Source organism: Anolis carolinensis, chromosome 6 (assembly GCF_035594765.1).
Source record: "Anolis carolinensis isolate JA03-04 chromosome 6, rAnoCar3.1.pri, whole genome shotgun sequence".
Lineage (NCBI taxonomy): Eukaryota > Metazoa > Chordata > Lepidosauria > Squamata > Dactyloidae > Anolis > Anolis carolinensis.
In genome coordinates, this window is record NC_085846.1 from 20232258 (window position 1) to 20251306 (window position 19049).

The 19049-nt window shown below is 40.8% G+C and overlaps 1 protein-coding gene and 1 long non-coding RNA gene across 5 annotated transcripts in view; one reads left to right on the forward strand and one right to left on the reverse strand.

The window, feature by feature from the left end:
* LOC100563744 (serine/threonine-protein kinase SBK2) overlaps window positions 1–8403 on the forward strand; it is a 24621-nt gene extending 16218 nt beyond the window's left edge. For all 4 annotated transcript variants that reach the window (XM_008116479.3, XM_008116480.3, XM_062957220.1 and 1 more), the window contains 3 exons: window positions 2588–2762; window positions 4125–4327; window positions 5575–8403. In XM_008116479.3, the coding sequence (XP_008114686.1) occupies window positions 2597–2762; window positions 4125–4327; window positions 5575–6147 (942 nt within the window). In that variant the 5' untranslated portion in view covers window positions 2588–2596 and the 3' untranslated portion in view covers window positions 6148–8403. The remainder of the gene's footprint in view (window positions 1–2587; window positions 2763–4124; window positions 4328–5574) is intronic.
* LOC134292401 (uncharacterized) overlaps window positions 7978–19049 on the reverse strand; it is a 24628-nt gene continuing 13556 nt past the window's right edge. Inside the window, exon 2 of the long non-coding RNA XR_009999630.1 lies at window positions 7978–9675. This is a non-coding gene — a long non-coding RNA (uncharacterized LOC134292401). The remainder of the gene's footprint in view (window positions 9676–19049) is intronic.

A 19049-nucleotide genomic window follows, 5' to 3' on the forward strand; every position in this document is an offset into this window, starting at 1 on the left:
GCATTTTGATCCTCCATATGGTGCTCCAGGGGAAGCAATTCAATTTTTGAGGAGAGAGTCCAGGGTTGTGGGCCATAAAAGTAGTGTTGAGGGCCAGAGATAGTGACAGAAGTTCATTTTATCCATTTATGTTATAGAGGGTCCCAATAAACCATAACAGTACTAGGAATAGAATGCAGCTAAGAACAGAATGCAAACAAAGTTAATTCAGGGAAGTTTGAATGCAACAGAGTAAGGAATAGGCAATTCCTCTTATTTCTGCCCTGCTTTTCTGATGCCTGGCTGATGTTTTAGGACGTTACTCATAGAATTCAAATTTAGTGGCAAAGTTGGCCCCATATGTTTAAGCTGCTTGAAATGGGGTTGCAAATGGGGGCCCCAATCTTCCAAGGTGTAACATATTGAAGCCCCCACCCAAGTCATTTGATGCTTTATATAGAAAATACTTCACACACCTGTGCCTATTCCTGTCAGTTAAACAAAGTGAAAAATATTATTTTCACAACTTGAAACAAAATTTGTTACTTGAGCCAGGCATTTCACTTTGGATAATCCAGCTCTGTTTAGTGGTTCCTGCATAAGCATCCAAGTATGAGATGGAAAGGGTGAAGGTGTGAGGGCATTCTCAGCCAGGGGAGGAAGCCAGGGTATGGAATGAATTGGTTCCAGATCATTTCCCTTCTGTTTCACATTTTCACAGCTTCTCTCCATGTCCAATAAAAGCTTTCAGCACTCCCAGGGAAATTGAGCAAAACTTGACAGAATATTTATTTCTGTCAGAGCAAAATGGGGTCTTCCTCTGTCATGGAGACACAGTAATGGCCAAGGATGTTTAATCTGTTCTGAACAGCTTAATCTGGGCACAAAGTCCTGATTCCTCAGGCTATCAAATCCAGCTGAGAGAAAGAAGTAACAAGCAGGATTCAACAACTCATTTAAGAAACTTTGGTTGAATGTGTGTATGTGTATCATGGGTTGTTCAAATAACTATAGCACAACAAAAGGTTCATCTACATGTACACCAAAAGTGAGCTGGTCCAAACCATTTCTGCTCCAGACAGGTCCCAGATTCCATTCCGCTCTCAATCCACAGCAGTAATGTGATCTGAATTCTGTTCAATTGGGCAAATCTGGTTCAGCTCCACTAGACAGTCACCCTTACCTGGCCAGTTGTTCTTGTTGCCGCAGCATTAGTCCAGAGAGCTCTGTAAGACTCCTGTCTCTTAACAGGTGCCTTTGCTGATGGTGATGACCAGGATTTCTCTGGATCTCTCCAACTGGGTGCTGTGGTTCCAGAAACAACATGGCCCTGATTTGCCCCATTTCCCTGCACTACAGAGCATGCTCTGTCAGTGTGGTATGTTTGACTTGTCAGGATACTTACACAATGGAAATAATGTCTTAGATATGGCTTTTAAAAATGAGAGGTTTCAATCTGCAAAGAAAACGCACCCAAGTCCATTTTTCCTAGTTAGTGAGCAACCCAAGAGCAACCACGGAAGGCTTCAAACAGTTGGCCAAGGCAATGTGGATTCTTTTTAGTCATCTTATTTCTCTATCCTCAGCATGTCTAATGTTGCCACAATAATTAGGAACTGAAACTGATTATTTTGTTTGGCTTGTTGGGCTGGCTTTCTTGCAGACCTACCATAATTCCAGAGCCTTACATCTTTCATATTATCTGAGAGATAATATGGTATCACCATTACCCCTACATTTGTAAAATATCTGAAGAAAAGAGTGCCTCCATGTTCATGCATTTTAACTTCAGCCAAAAGTAGAGAACAGCTCCACTCCCCATGTATTGTACACATAAAAAGAGAATCCAGAATGTTCATTTTAAATCATAATTCCTTTAAATGCAGAGAACTAAATATTCCACAAAGCTTCCTTGGATTTCCCTGGAATGAAGTAGGTCCGCTTCCCTCCACAAAGTGCTTACGGACCTTTCCATTCACTTGGTTCCAACATAATCCAATACAAAACTGCCTTTGACCCATGGAATGGTATTTTTCCTTCTATCAGATATTATCATTAAAAAAAAATCCTACAAAAACAGGTACCCTATATGCTGATAAATAGGTTTACTTCATAAATTGGGGGCATGTTTTGGGGTCAAAATTAAAGATTTTGATATGACTCATGAATATGTAACAAATTTAAATTAAGCACTAACCCCTTGCTTGTCTTAGGTTTTCCATAAGTTAGAAGCGACTTGAATGAAAACAATATTCAACAATATTCAGAGTGAATATTTCTATCTTATTTCTAATTAGGGAACATTTGTAGAGGTACATTGGGTAATGGTTCATATTCCCTAACGAAAAAGAAACGAGAATTCCTCGTGGGGCTCATTTTGTTTGTTCCCTTCATATATGTGATATTGCTTTCTTCTTTTCTTTGATCATGAGAACTGAAAGGTTGTGGGCATTAGTTGTAACTGTATCAGGAAATTTCAGATTACCAGAACTGGTTTGAATATTCCTCACCCATTTCAACACATTTCTGTAGCTTGAATTCTACCCATTCTTCCCCCTGCTTAAACCGTTTCAGCTGTACTTAGCAACCTTTTTTGTATTCTTTGTAGAGTTTGGCCATGGATCTGACTTTGGGTATGGAGGCCCAGGCTCTCCTAGAAGACATGTTGGAGATCACTGCCCAGAGTCTTGTACCTATGGAAGTGACCGAGCATTACCAAATCATCAAGGAGCTGGGAAAGGGGAAATATGGCCAAGTGATACTGGTGACGCACAGAAAGAGAGGTAAAACTACATTGTGCTATATGTTCTGGTAACTCTAAATACAGTAAAAACAACAGATCCTATAAGAAATCTATTTGGCATATGGTTGGAAATCTATAACATAATTCTAGCTTTCCTGATTTGTCAAAGATCATCCATAACCCTCTGCCATCCCGCTTTATCGGCTGCTTTTGAATTGTCCCAAGTACTCTTTCCTAGGGCTATTGAAAATTATCATTAGTCCCATAAGTTGTTAGTAATCACTATTAAGAAACATGCAGAGAAGGGGGAGAAATTCTTTTTAGAATCGATATACTCATCAATAATTTTCAATAAGGTTCTGTAACATTTGGAAGCCTCCCAAAGTCAGTTTAATTTTCAGTATAAGCATTAAGCAACTTTGTTAAAGCCAAAGAGACTATTGCTAGACCGAGGCTGCTTGCCGATTGCCATAAGGAAGAGCAGCTAGCTGAGCTGGGCGAGAGACTGAGAACACAGCATTCTGGGAAATGTATTTTGGGAAGGAAAGGCCCCCCTGTGGCAGAGAGTTCAAAAGGCCCTGCCCTAAACTACATTTCCCAGAATACAGTGCTCAGCATCAGGAAGCTCAACGAGGGCTGCAGCAGCCAGCCGTTTAGAGTCAATCTAATAATAATAAATAAATAAAATTATTGAATTTGCAAAGAGGATTAAAGTACATAATAGTATAAATATGTGCTAAGTTGAAGTTGTATGGTTAATTGTGTGTCATATAGGCACACTGTTAGACAGACATTCAAGGGGATTGCTGTTGTAGCTTTTTGGGGATAAATGTTTTTGTCTAAATTTTTAAAAATCCCCAAAAACCAATAGCTGTATGAATCTTTCTGAAACTTCCTGGTTATCTTGTGCATTGCATATAAAATTCAAGTAGATAGCTCTAGTAATTTTGTTTAAAAATTATTTGTAAAAAATTCAATAGTTCCCCAGATATTAGTGGATGAGTGTAACGTTCTGAAATGTAGTAGGCTGGCTAACAGTGGAAAATGTGTGGTACAGTTATAGCAAGTTTCATCATGATAGCTCTAAGAATGAGGGAGAAATGAGCCCCCTGAAGTTTCCCCAATTGTTCAACTACTTAAAGAAAACAGTAACGAAAAATTTGTTACTTCATTATAGTTACAAAATATTTTAGGTTCATAATTTCAGAAACCTGCTCAGAAATGATTCACCTCCCTCCCCAGTTTCGTAATGAGTATTGAAACTTTTTCTTTCATTGACCACACAGCCCTAGTCTTTTTTCCACTTTCTACCTTTCTTCTAGGCTTACTGTAAAAGCCCGATTGCCTCTATTTTGGAGCTCTCGTCTCTGATCCACATTTCTCATTTTCTCCTTCTTTGCAGGGACTCCAATGGCTCTCAAGCTGTTGCCTAAGGCGAGCACCAAGCTGCAGAACTTCTTGTATGAATATTGTGTGGCACTTTCACTCTCTGTGCACCCTGCCATCATTGGCATGTTTGGCATCGCTATAGAATCCAGCCAACACTATGGTTTCCTTTATGAGGCAGCCCTGCACAAGGACCTCATATCCATAATCAAACCCAAGGTATGGAATCCATAGACAATTTGTGCCAAAGATGCTTCTTATAAAGTAATTACATTTTGGGTAGGAAGGAATGATGAAGCCCAACAAAAAGCAAACAGAAGTAGGCAGAATCAGGTATCACCTCTCTGCCAAGGAAAGGAGTTCCCTAACAGATGGTTTCCAGTGGATATATAGTTTGTTGCCTTACAGTAGAGTCTCACTTATCCAACCTTCGCTCATCTTTATTATCCAACGCAGTCTGCCTCCCGCCTGGATCCACAGCTGCTTCTCTAGGCAACAACACACTGCCGGCCAACACGCCAACAACAACACAAGTGCAGCCACATTCCCAAACAAATGGCAGACTTGTTACAAAATATGTTTTGGTGCTTAATTTATACAATAATAATGTCATTTGATGTTTAATGTTTAATAGGCTCTTCCTTAATCATTTCTAACTTGTGGTGACACTATTACAGGGTTTTTTCTTCCAGCAAAGTAAGTTTGTTGTTGCCTTTGAGGGTGAGAGAGGTGATTTGGCCCAGATAATTTAGTTGGTTTCTATGCCCAAGTGATAATTAAATGTATTCCATACTAGAAGGTACCATTTATTAAAGAGATCAAACACAATTCTTAACAAAGCCATGCTTTTAACCAATACGGTATGTTTTTAAAAAAGGGCATGTTGTTTACTTGTCTGATACAGGTTGGTCTTTTGGCATAACAGAGAGCCAGATCTATTGAGATGGACTATTTCTTCAAATGCAAAGGGGAGACACAGTATAATCCCAGTATCTGTGGTGGATAAATTCCTGGACTTCGAATAGATATATGAAACTGCACAAATAGCTAATACTATTGAAGTGAATAACTTCTGCCCTGGGAATATCATAGAGTCATGGCAGCGGACCTAGAAAATGCCTAAAGAGGATATTTTGTTGGAAGTGGATAACTGAAATTATGAATATTGGTTCCATGGATACAGGGGTTGTACCATATAGAGCTTAAGTTACTTAGATCTCCATCAACTATGTTTTTATAGTAATATACTCCCTTCTAACTGCCATGGCAACAACCTATGGAATTATTTTAGAGAGGCATTTAGAAATCTCATCCTCAGAGCTTATGGACTAAAGCACAAACTCCAGATTTCCAGAGAAAGTTGTCATGGCAGTTAAAATGGAGTATGGGGTTATAACCGTGTAGTATGATAGGGGGCTAAAAAGAGTCCTGATATAAAACCAAATGATCTTCTCTTATCTGACCAGGCGGGGATCCCCGAGCCAGCAGCTAAGCTCTGTGCCAAACAGTTGGTTAGTGCGCTGGACTTCATCCACAGCCGAGGCCTTGTATATCGAGATGTGAAGCCTGAAAATATCCTGCTTTTTGACCGTCATTGCCACTGCATTAAACTGACTGATTTTGGCTTGACAAGACCCCAAGGTACCTTGTTGCGTCTTGTAGCTGGCATCATCCCCTACACCGCCCCTGAGCTGAGCCGTGGCACCGGTGATACCCCAGGCCTGCCCATTGATGCCAGCTTGGATGCCTGGGCTCTTGGGGTGTTGATCTTCTGCCTGCTCACCGGCTACTTCCCATGGGAGAAGACAGTGCCCGAGGATTCATTCTTCGATGACTTTGTGATCTGGCAGGAATCCGGCTTGGATGAAGACTTACCTTTTCACTGGCGCCCGCTCTCAAAAGATGCCATCGCCATGTTACAACACCTCTTGGCTCTGGATCCGGCAAAGCGTGGCCCAATCCGCCGGGTGCTCAACTACCTTGATCGACCATGGCGAGCAGAGGCGAGCCCTAAAGATCCCCTGGTGACAGTGCAATAAAGCCAAAACAATTTGATGGGCAGGGGGAGAACAGCACTAAACTCCCCCTAATGTGGGGTGGAAAGAGTATGGACCCTCCACATATTGTTCAACTGCAATTCCCATTTAACCTGGCCAGTATAGCCACTGAAGAGTGGAGTTATAGTTCAGTTCCATCTGGAAAAAAGTGAGCAAACTGGCTCATGCCTGCACGCAAGGCTGTTTGGGGGACCCCAGAGAAAATCTAGGACTTCATCAGACCATTAGGAGGGAAGCGGGGGAAAGTGGGAGAAAGTGTTGGGAAGAGTGAGGACCCGTCTTACCCCAGCAAGTTCCAAAATTGGAGATAGTCAACCAACTCACAACCCTTTCTCATCTTCTTCCTGCTTTCCCCCGCTTTCATGAGTCAGATAACACTAAAACAGAATCTTCTCTCTTTTGTAGCATGCTGGCAAGATGGATTCTCATGGGCCAACATCGGAAGTGGCTGTGCGTAATGGGATGGCCTTTATGGGACTCCATTTTGCCAGTGTGCTAAAATGAAGAGAAAATGGAGAAAAACTTCCATGTAATGAGTTCCCTAGAATGTTTCAAAAATGGGGAAAATGTTTTTTGTCTTACTAAAAAGTTCCCCATGCCCAATTTTACCATGTTCCAGTTTACTTCTTGGTTTGTAAAAAAAACCTCCTACAACAGCCTAGTGGGTAAAAGCAGGGAAAACCCAAAAAGGAAATGAAATTAAAATTAAAATTACTATATATGTGCTGCTAGTCTTTCAGTTTCCACAAGCGAAACTATAATAATAATAATTAATAAATAATAATAATAATAATAATAATAATAATAATAATAATAATAAAACAACTTTTTTGTAGACTGCCCTATATCCCTGAAGGAACTCAGGGTGGTTTCCAGCACATATGGCAGACATTCAATGCCAGCAAAGAAACATATTAACAAATTATATCACAACCAAATAAGTCAGAAAATAAAACAACAATTACTCTAATTTTATACCAAATAGCAATTGACCAAAAAATAAAATTAGACCAGCCTAACTAACATAATCACATATTATTAATTTAAGCAGGATAAGAATTTAAAACAACTAGTAGTACTTTAATTAATAGTAAAATAGTTGCCCACAACTAACTGGCATGAAATCAATTCCAGTATATAGACAAGATTTAATATTTCTAGATGATGTTATGTGTCAAGACATAATAGTCTTTGTCCTCTTCATATGCCAGGGTGCAAAGATGTGTTTTCAGCAGTTTTTACTTCTTTTGGAAGAGAGTTCCAGACCAGAGGCAGGGAGCGATCATGGAGAAGGCCCCATCTCTCGTTCCCACCAGTTGTGTTTGCAATGGGGTGGGACCAAGAGTAGGGCCTCCTCTGCATATCGCAGTGGTTGAGCTGGTTTGTAAATGGAGATGCGGTTCTGCAAACAGCCTGGACCTGAACCGTTTAAGGCTTTATAGTAACGACGACCAGCACTTTGTATTTATTCCAGAAGCAGATTGGTAGCCAGTGGAGCTGCCGCAGCATGGGAGTTGTCCTCTCACAAAATTACTGATGCCTGCACCAGTTGCAGCTTCTGAACTACAAACCCTGGAAGATTTTACACTTGATCCAGAGGAAAACATGTTGGTAGCAGAAATTCAAAGAGTGAGGAAGGAGTCAGTCTGTAAACTGCCTTTCAATTATTCGAACCAGAAGCCCAGAAATTTGAATCTCTGCAAAATGTTCAACATTCTGCAATAGATGTACTGTGGAGTCTTTACATTTTGGAGAGATAAAAACATACCTTCCAACATTTGACAGATGAAATCATAACATGAACACACAAGCTAGAAGAGGCTATAGCAGTTTGCCTTCTGGTTTATTGGGAAGGGCAAAATTCTGCCACCGCCCTCCCAGATGGAGTTACTTGAGTACAAACTACTTTTGCACTTTGAATTTATTTTGTTTCAACTGAAGTAAATTGAGAACAATGAGTAAAAATGGAAGAAGGAAACAGGGACATTTTAAAAGCATCTTTAAAAGTTGATAAAATTAACTGTATAGCTAAGGAGTTCCCCCCACCCATAGTATGTGGCAAGAGAATGCTTAAGGCACAATATTAGAAGAATTCAGCTGTGTGTCTGCATCTGCAGTGTTTGAAAAGGCATGCACAATTGTTTTATTACATTTCTTTATTTCTGGATGTTTCATGAATAATTCTTATTTCTTTTTTAAAGGAAAAATTAACATAAACTTCTAGATGTTTCTCTGAAATGACTCGATTTTAAATGAAACACCTTTGAAAGGTTAAACTTTCAGAGTACAACCATGCATGCATTCTTATCATCTATATGTAGGTTCTTTCCTTTCATCCTCCGTAACTTGAATTAAAAAGAAAGCATCTTCCTCTTTGGTAAGGGTTCTGTATGGGAGTTCTGTATGGGAGAAAACTGGGTTATAGGGTAAACCAAACAAGCAAATGAGCTGATTATATAAAAGTTAAGAGACAGGTTAATCTCACAATTATGTTTATCTCTAGCAGCAGCTTCTCCAAAAGACAAAATCATAGAATTGTGGACTTGCAGAATTGTCAACCAAACCTGATCCTAGAGAATCACAGGGCTTATTTACACTGACAAAAAACCCAAAACAAAACAAAAAATGGTTTGACCATATTTTCTTGGTCCACATTTGCTCTGAGGTGACTCTGGCTCTATCTACACTGCCATAACATACAGTTTCAGAATGCGGATTAATGGCATTAAACTGGATTGGATATGAAGACTCATATTCAAAGTGCTCCAATCTGCATTATATGAGTCTATACTGGTCATTATAATTCAGTTCAAATTGGATTATATGGCAGTGTAGATGTGGCCTCTGTTAACACCAAATATCAAATTCATCGTGGTGAGTTTGCCATAACCAGTTTCACTTTTTTCTCTGGTGAATTTACCTTACTATTCGGGGATGGTCCACATTCAACTCTTCCACATGATTTTCAGCTACAAAGCCAATAGCCACTCTGCTTCTTTTCCCTTCCCGTTATGCATGCAAATACCTTATATCATCAAGTTGGCCATCTTCCTAGGCAATTGATTCTAATGTTAAGCAGTTATTACTATCTTAGTTTTCTCTTCTTCAGGATAAACATACCCAGTTCTCTCAACTATTCAACACAGGACTTGGTTCCTAGACCTTTTATCACCATGGAGGGCATCTATACTGTAGGATTCATTCATTTGATGCCACTTTTATTGCCATGGCTCAATGTTATGTAACTCTGGTAACAGCTCATGTTGACAGCAGCACCAATCATTATTTCTACCATGTAGTTGCACCCCATGAAATGCTTTGGTGGAAGCATTCTAAATTCATAATATCATTTCTCAAACTACTCAATTCATGTGTCTGATTTCATTAAGTGGTGCTTCCAAGAAAAATAAGACGATAACAGTGGCACTGCACACAGTCACAACTCTAGAGTTTCCAGACTTCAGGGGTTGATTTATATTTTCAGGGGGTTAAATTCCTTTCTCAAGGTCTCTGTGAAAGAAGAAAATAATACAATTTCGGCGTGATTGGAATCCAGAGTGGCAGACTATTTCTCTTTTACTGTTCAAATGCACCCACCTGTATGTCCACCAAGCACTTTGTGCAAGTACCATCCTATAATCTAACTAAGTAATACAGTGGGCCCTTGGTATCTTCTAGGTTTTGGTTCCAGGACCTCCAATCATACCAAAATCTTTGGATGCTCTAATCCCATTATATACAGTGATGTAGTAAAATGGTGTTTCTTGTATAAAATGGCAAGATTAAGTTTGCTTTTTAGAATTAGAAAAATATGTCTAAGCCATGGATTGTTGAAACTATAGAGAATCAGTGGATATAGAGGGCCGACTATACCCCCCCCCCCCCAATTATCTTTTATCAAAATGTATCACCTACAAGACTTATGAGAATCAGTCTTTCATGCTTCCTCAACTTTACTGCAATGGACAGTGGCTGAGATCATGAATCAATGGCTACAATACACAGCTTTACAATGATGAAGCTACAACGCTGATATGATACACTGTCAAGCTACTGAATTACAGCCATCTACAACAGTGTGAGATGTTCTGTTGTATATGAGGGCTCCCATTACATAATGTGTCACAATGCACCACATGTCAATGCACAATAGGAGATGTCATGAATTGTGTTGTCTTAGGCTGTAACCACAATGCAGAATTCTGGCAGTTCGACACCACATTAACTGCCTTGCTATGGAATTCAGGGGTTTGTAGTTTTGTGATATATTTACCCATCTCTATCACAGGGCTCTAGTGCCACAACAAACTACAGATCTCAGGATCCCAGAGGATGGAGAATTGTCTTTTAAATCAGCACCACACTGCTATCCTTCTGCAGTGTGTACTGTTTGCCATCAGATGCAAATATTCGCAATTGGATTTCAAAGCATGGAATAAGTGCAAGATTTTTCTTCTATATCCATGCTGTAGGGTAATCTTTGATACAGAAATGCCTACCAGCAATTCTTTTCTTTGAGGTGAAGATGAAATTAAGGCCTCTGACCCTTGTACACAGGTGCAGTAATGATGAGAAACACATCTGTCAGCACGGACGGGTAGTTTCCGTGTTCCTCGAGGATGGCCAAACACCGAGCTGCTTAAATCAACTCAGTGAAGCTTGCTGGAATCCATTCACCAAAGAAGGGGAACGAGGGGGAGGGAGAAGCCTGGGATGGGTTGGATGTCAGGGTTCTGGAAATGGATCTTTTCACCCTCATCACCCCAGCATTGTAGCAGCTGCTGGGTGTTTGTAAATATACCGTCCTGTTCGCAGCCTTGCCCACCCGTTGAGTGGGAGGCCACTGGCCTTGTGCCTGGATCCATGAAAGGGCAACACTTCGGCTAATGCAGCAGGGCGGATCCAGTAACGTCCCCAAAGAGGCATCGAGTGGCTGTCAAGGGGGAGGGAAGGACTGAGAATTTGCTCCTCTTGAGGATGGAATAAAGAGATAACAAGGAGGGTGCAGCAGAAAGAAGGTGGGGCCATTTAGTTTAATATTACTTTATGTGATTTCCACATATACGCTATAACCTGATTCTAGCAGCGTACTCCATAACTAAAACACGAAACAGGAATTTGGGGGTGTTTAGCCACAGCACATTCTTCCAAGGTTATAGGGAAGATGAAGTTTCCATGAGGAAGAGGAAGTTCCAAGGTAAACCTAAGTATTCTGTTATCACTACTACTACTATTACCACCACTACTAATTTTATTATCCTGCCTTTCTCCCTATAGTGACTCAAAGCAGCTAACAATGACATGGTACAATACAATAGAATTTAAAAGCAAGAAAAATACATATACATGTGGCTATAAATAGTTAAAAACAGTTACATATTTATGTCATGAGTGAGTCTAAAAGTTAAAATACAGTTAAAATATATTTAAAATTACATTTAAAAACCAGACAGACTCCAAAATCCCACTCACAGCATCTCCAGCAGCCTGCTCCTCATCATTCCCCAATTGCTTGATGGCAGAGGTATGTTTTGACCTGCTTGTGAAAGGCAAGCAGAGACGGGATAATCCAGGGCCCCTTCCACACAGCTGAATAAAATCTCACATTATCTGCTTTGAACTGGCAGTGTGGATTCAGATAACCAAGTTCAAAGCAGATAGGGCTCCTGGTCTCTCTTGGGAGGGAGTTCCAAAGTCTGGGAGCAACCAAAGAAAAGACCCTCTCCCGTGTTCCCACCAAGCGTGTTTGAGTGAGTGATGGGACAGAATGATCATAGCTATCTGACAAGCTCACAGAAATGTGGTCCATCAAATAACCTGGAACTATGCCATATAGGGCTTCACAGGTAAAACCAAGCACTTTGAATTATACCCAGAAATGAGTTGGCCACCAGTGGAGCTGCCCACTTTCTGTAGCCAGCCTCAGTTAGCAGTCTGGCTGCTGCTCTTTGGAACACTTGAAGTTTCTGAACACTTTTAAAAAGCAGCAATACATAGAGCACATTACAGTAGTCTAACCAGGATGTAACCAAGGCATGCACTACGATTGCCAGATCTGACTTCTTCAGGAATGGGCACAGCTGGCAAAAGCACTCCTGGTTGCTCCTGTTATCTGTGCCTCTAGGTTCAGAGCCTAATCCAGGAGTACCCACAAACTGCAAACTTACATTTTCAGGGGGAGTGTGTCCCCATCTAACACAGGCTGAATCTCTATTCCCAAATCTGTCTTTCAACTGATCAGGATTATCTCTGTGTCTTGTCTGGATAAAGCTCCAATTTGATTGCCCTCATCTGGTCCATCTCAGGTGCCAGGTACTGGTTTGAGCATAGGAACAACTTCCTTAAAATACATGGAAAGAAGTAGTAGAGTTGGCTTGGGCTGTGGCGCAGGCTGGAGAGCAACTGCAATGAATCACTGCAATGAATCACTCTGACCAGGAGGTCATGAGTTTGAGGCCCGCTCGGAGCCATGTTTGTCTTGTCTTTGTTCTATGTTAAAAGGCATTGAATGTTTGCCTATATGTGTAATGTGATCCGCCCCGAGTCCCCTTTGGGGTGAGAAGGGCGGAATATAAATGCTGTAAATAATAATAATAATAATAATAATAATAGAGTTGGGTGTTGTTGTTTTTTTACTGTATTAAAGAGTTTTAAATTAATGTTTTAAAGTGTTTTAAAATGTTTTTATTTTGTGTTGCTGTAATTGTTTCTTGTTGGTTCATTGCCTTAAGGAACCCTTGTGATCTTGGAGGCAATAAAGAAATAATTTAAATAATAAATACCGCACATATAGGATTTGTCACAGCTAGGAATAAGAAAGTGCCAACTGCAACACTGCAACATAAGATTCAGTAACTCACCCTATCCCCAATATTTAGGAAAATCCTTAGAGATAAATCCAACTAAGTCCTAATTTAAGGAGACCTATTAAATCAATGTCATTTATGTCAAGTTTTGATTTACCAAGTTCTGTTCTATAAGGGACTGTTCTAGGTGGGATTGTGAATTGGATTTAGCCTGTCGTTCTGATTCATCTTTCTAAACTTCAAAGCCCCTACTATTTATGTTGTCTAGACATATTATAAAATTAGGGTTATTGCTTGTTTTCTGTAACCTGAGAATTACTCCTCTCAAATCTTTTTTCAAACATCTTATGGCCTCACTAGGTGGTCTTCGAAGAGCTCAAATCTCACATTCCATTATGGGGATATTAGTTCAGAGTTGTTGTTGAGTGCCTTTAAGTCATTTCTGACTTATGGTGACCCTCAAGCGACCCTATCAAAGGGTTTTCTGGAGCTGAGAATGACTTCCCAGGGTTACTCAATGGGTTTTTATGGCTGAATGGGGATTTGAACCATAGTCTCTAGGGTTATAGTCCAACACTCAAACTATTACGCCACATTACAAAGATGAAAGCTGATATAAAGATTACTGGGACAAATATGTATAAAAGGCTGTTATTCGTGCATGGATATTCTCTACCAATCAGAGCTTATATTGAGGCATTCTGGGTCAATGGGCAGAACTTCTAGAAGTTCTCTGACTCACTTTGTAAGAATATGGTGCTGCTGTGACATATCCAGAGTCCTACACCCCTAAACAATAATGCTAAAGTTTGCAGTATAGATAGTCCTACCTTAGAAGCAAGATTATTTGTTTGTTTTGTTGAAGGGTTTGCTTCAGCTGCTCAAGCTTATTTCCATGTTCTCTTTATACATACTTAGCATAATTTCCCTGAATGCAATGGATCCCAGGGGTGGTGGACAACTCCAGTTTCACTTAATAGAGATATCCAACCAGCTGGGATGAACAAGACTCTAGGCAGTCATGGGATCTTTCCTGAAAGTCTAAACTTGACTTAAACATCAATCAGATCAAGATGTAAAATTCATCTTCATTGCCACATGTTGCTTCAGAGTTTTATAGGCCGTTTTATAGGAAATACATTATATTGGTTTTCTCCCTGACAACAGAAGGCAGAATCCAATCCCAAACCCTTAGCAAGGATGGTATCTTATGGGTCTTCAGATTTCAGACTACATCTCCTATCAGTCCTAGCCAGCACAGTTAATAGCAATGAATGGCACAATCTGAAAATTATCTGGAGAATATCATATTCCCTATTCCTCAATTTGAATAATGCTTGAATAATCTACTATGGGACCTCTGATTAAAACTGGCTTGACACAACTTTATAACTGCCATACAGTAACAATGCTATGGGATTCTGGAAATTGTAGTTTGTTGTGGCACCAGCACTCTTTAGCAGAGAAGGCTAAAGACTCCATTAAACTACAACTCCCATGATTCTGTAGCATTGAGCTAGGGCAGTTAAACTGGTATCAAATTGATTAATTCTGCTGTATATGTAGTGATTTCAGCTAGGACCACAGTTGAAGAGGTCTGTGTCTGGTGAGCATCCACTAAACCAGATCAGCCAGGACAGAGACAGAAGCTCCCCGGACTGAAGACAAGTTACAGAGGTTTATTACAATTCAGCCAAAAAGGATGCAAGTACAAGCAATTTGCTTCAAAAGGTACAGGCATATATTCACATGACATTTTATACAGTTCTGACAGCTATTCAGATTTCCTGCTCCCTCTCCTGATTTGCTAGAAAAGAGGCAGGCTAGGATCCACTCCTGGATTGCCTGATGGTTTCCTTAATGTCACAGCCAGTAGGAGATTCCTGTGGCATGAAGAATGATGGCTGGTGGTTGGCCAGTTCAAAGAACCTATCTGATGTAGAGATCTCCCCTGGGAGGGCACAGTCCATGAGGAAATAATGGTTTGGATATGTTGGCGAGTCTCTGATTAACTGAAGTGTCAGGTTCTGTGTGAGACAAAGGTGGTGACTGTGGACAATTAAGGGCTTGGCTGCTGGCATAAAGAGTTAATGAATCCATATTTACTAAGCCCCCTCTTTTGCGGGAGTGATGGACTCTCAGCCTCAAGTTGAATGACCAATATCCTGAGGTTATTTTGTTAACAATGGAATTCATCTATCTACATATATACACAATGGTTCTGAGAGTTATCTGGCTTGGGAAATGGCTGGAGGGATCTTGGCCATGGTCCCTTTTCGCGAGGGATGATGCAAATTGGGGCATGGAGAGGTGGCTACCTTTAAGTTACATTTGATACACATACATGGAATCTCGACTTATGAGTATCCTTACTTACGAGCTTTTCAAATTACGATCCATCACTCGGCCCTGGTTTCATTTTTACATACGAGCAGCATTTTAACATACAAGCAGTCAGAGGGTGCACTAGTGTCAAAGGGAGTGCTAGCGCGAGAGAACAGGGCTTCAAGGGAGCAGCCTCTGTGCCTTATGCTTGTGTGCCTCTGCCTGCATAAATCAGGTCCACTTTGGGAGATTGCTGTCCACTTTGAGGAACTTTGCTGTGGTTTTTATTCCTGGTATGTTTGGCTTCATGAAGAGAGAGGGGGGGGGGGATGGAGGCTAGAATGAATACTGTACAGTATGAAGAAAACAATGCTTCTGTCTCTTCACTTTGTGCTTCCTTGCCACAACTTTGTGCATCTACCATTTTAAAACTGATTTTTCTTTATTTATTGTTGTATGTGAATTTGCAGGTTTTGCTTTGCTGTTACAATGGCCAACACAATTTTTTTGCCTCAAATGTGCTATTTGTTATTTTTAAAGAATATTTTCTTATTTAAAAACAGCTGACAAAATGGGGGGTGGTGTTCAGGGGGCAGGAGTGGAACGGATTAATAGCATTTCAGTGGGAAATTTCACTTTGAGATAAGAGCAATTTGAGTTAAGAGTTCAGTCACGGAATGAATCAAACTCTTAACTCAAGGTATCACTGTATTAGAAACAGTTATACACTTCATCACATTTTATCTAGTGGAAATTGACACAGTAGACATAAAAGACACAAGTTAAACAAAATAATTGAATTGATACAATTTATTAAAGGATCAGAATTGGTAGAGTTTGCAAGTGACAGCTGCTGCTAAATCAATTCCGAGCCTCTGGAAAAAAAATTAATAAAAAGGGGAAAAAATCATGATATACTATAATCTTTCAGGGACGCATGGGTATCATGGCTCAATAACACAAAGATGCACCATTAGTTGACCTCCCCTGTTCTAGGCTCTCCATAAGGAGCTGGGAGAAACTAAGGCCTTTTGTCTTTGCCTGTGCTTCCCAGTAAGCTCAGGCAGTTTGAATGATTTCAATCTGATTCTTCCTTTCCTCTCCCTGTTTCTGACTCAACTGGGTGTAAACTACTTAACACTTTGCACTCAGGGCCCTTCCACACAGCCATATAACCCAGAATATCAAGGCAGAAAATCCCACAATATCTGCTTTGAACTGGGTTATCTGAGTCCATACTGCCATCTATTCCAGTTTAAAGCAGATAATGTGGGATTTTATTCAGCTGTGTGGAAGGGGCCTCATTTTGCTGCAATGGGAGTAAACGGAGGACAAAGTTCTGGCCTCCATCTCTATCTCCTCAAATTTTCTTTATATACAGCCTCTAATATTCTGTCTCTTCCATGAAGACGACCTCCTGAGCCTTGAATGCTGGCTTGCCTTTGGGTTATAGGGTTACACCATGCGGATTTGTGGCTTTTATACTAAAGAAGATACCAGGCGCCAGATAGCTAATCTCTGTCCTGTCAACACCACGGTCTTGCAACACCACAGCCTTCCCCGATTAGATTGGAATTAGGATTCAACCGTTTTCACCTTATGTGTTTCCTGCTCTCTTTATTTTTACTCTACATTTTCCTCTGGTTATGTATAGTGAAGACTTATGACAGGGAGGCGGTGTAAAGGGGTGCATCTGCACTGTAGAACTTATGCAGAAGGGAGAATCCGAAAGAGCAAAAACTCATTCAGTAAAACCCACAAGAAAGGAAATAAGACCTTTTATATGATAAAAAGCCCTACTTCTTGCCAGTTAACAGCATTGGACTTTCTGGTTTGGAAGTGTCTTCAATTCCTAAACCAAAATAGTCTACTAATAAAGACTGTAAGAATTCATAGACTGAAATGCATTGGGGCTCTTAGCTAATAAAATGCCATCTTTTCATCATCCGTCTCCTTTCTCTTTGATAGAAGCAACAGTGGAATGCAATGACTGGTCCAGAAAAAAAAAGGAAAAAGAAGCATGGAGATCTGGCAGTTTGTTCCTTCCTTGGCTTGTGTAGAAGGGTGATTACAAATTGTTCTAGCCAGGACATTCATACCCCAAACTCATAATCGTACTGTACTGGGAAATAAGGTGACAACATACGGCCAAACTGCTTTTGCTGGCTGATATAGCATTCCTATTCACTGTCTTGGTCAACTGATATCAGGTCTTTAATAAAGCCTCTTGTTTCACATAGGGAAAAACTTTTACCTTTACCCTGACATTAAGTCCAGTTGTCCAGTTGAGATGGTGCTCATCTCCATTTCCAAGCCAAAGAGCTGGCATTGTCCGTAGACATCTCCAAAGTCATGTGGCCAGCATGACTGCATGGAGCACCGTTACCTTCCCACCAGAGCAGTACCTATCGATCTATTCACATTTGCATGTTTTCGAACTGCTAGGTTGGCAGAAGCTGGGGCTACAGCGGGTGCTCACTCCACTCCCCAGGTTCGAACCTGCAACCTTTCGGTCTGCAAGTTCAGCAGTTCAGCGCTTTAACACGCTGTGCCAGCAGGGGATTCCTATGTTTGTTTGACATATATTTTAACAAATAGTAAACTGGGTGACATGTTCTTGGTGGTATGCGGATACCAAGTCACCTTGTCTGTCTCCTGAGAAATCTGTATAAAGATCAAGTAGCCACAGTAAGAACAGACCACGAAACAACAGACTGGTTCAAGATTGCGAAAGGAGTGCGGCAGGGCTGCATACTTTCACCCTACCTATTCAACTTGTACACACATCATGCAATGTGCGGGGCTTGACAAATCCAAGGCTGGAGTTAAAATTGCTGAAAGAAATATTAACAACCTTAGATATGCAGATGATACCACTCTGATTGCTGAAAGTGAAGAGGAGCTAAGGAGCCTTATCACCAAGGTGAAAGAAGAAAGTGCAAAAGCAGTTGATGCAGTTAAACATCAAGAAAACCAAGATTATGGCAACCAGACCGATTGATAACTGGCAAATAGAGGGAGAAAACGTGGAGGCAGTGACAGACTTTATATTTCTAGGTGCGAAGATCACTGCAGATGCAGACTGCAGCCAGGAAATCAGAAGATGTCTACTCCTTGGGAGGAGAGCAATGGCTAACCTTGATAAAATAGTGAAAAGCAGAGACATCACACTGGCAACGAAGGTCCACATAGTCAAATCAATGGTATTCCCTGTAGTAACCTATGGATACGAGAGCTGAACTGTAAGGAAGGCTGAGCGAGGGAAGATAGATGCTGGAGAAAAATCCCGAGAGTGCCTTGGACCACAAGAAGATCCAACCAGTCCATCCTCCAGGAAATAAAGCCCGGTTGCTCACTGGAGGGAAAGATCTTAGAGGCAAAGATGAAGTATTTTGGCCACATCATGAGAAGGCAGGAAAGCTTGGAAAAGATCATGATGCTGGGGGAAATGGAAGGAAAAAGGAAGAGATGCCGACCAAGGGCAAGATGGATGGACGGTATCCTTGAAGTGACTGGGTTGACCTTGAAGGAACTGGGGGTGGCAAAGGCCGACAGGGAGCTCTGGCGTGGGCTGGTCCATGAGGTCATGAAGAGTCGGAAACGACTGTGTGATTGAAGAAGAAGAAAACTGGGAGAATATTCCTACTTTACTTACTACCAGCAGAGGGGATGGAATAACTTCAGTTTTTTCCATTTAAAATCATACTCTATAGGAGACATGGGCAAACTTCAGTCCTCTGTGTGGGACTTCAA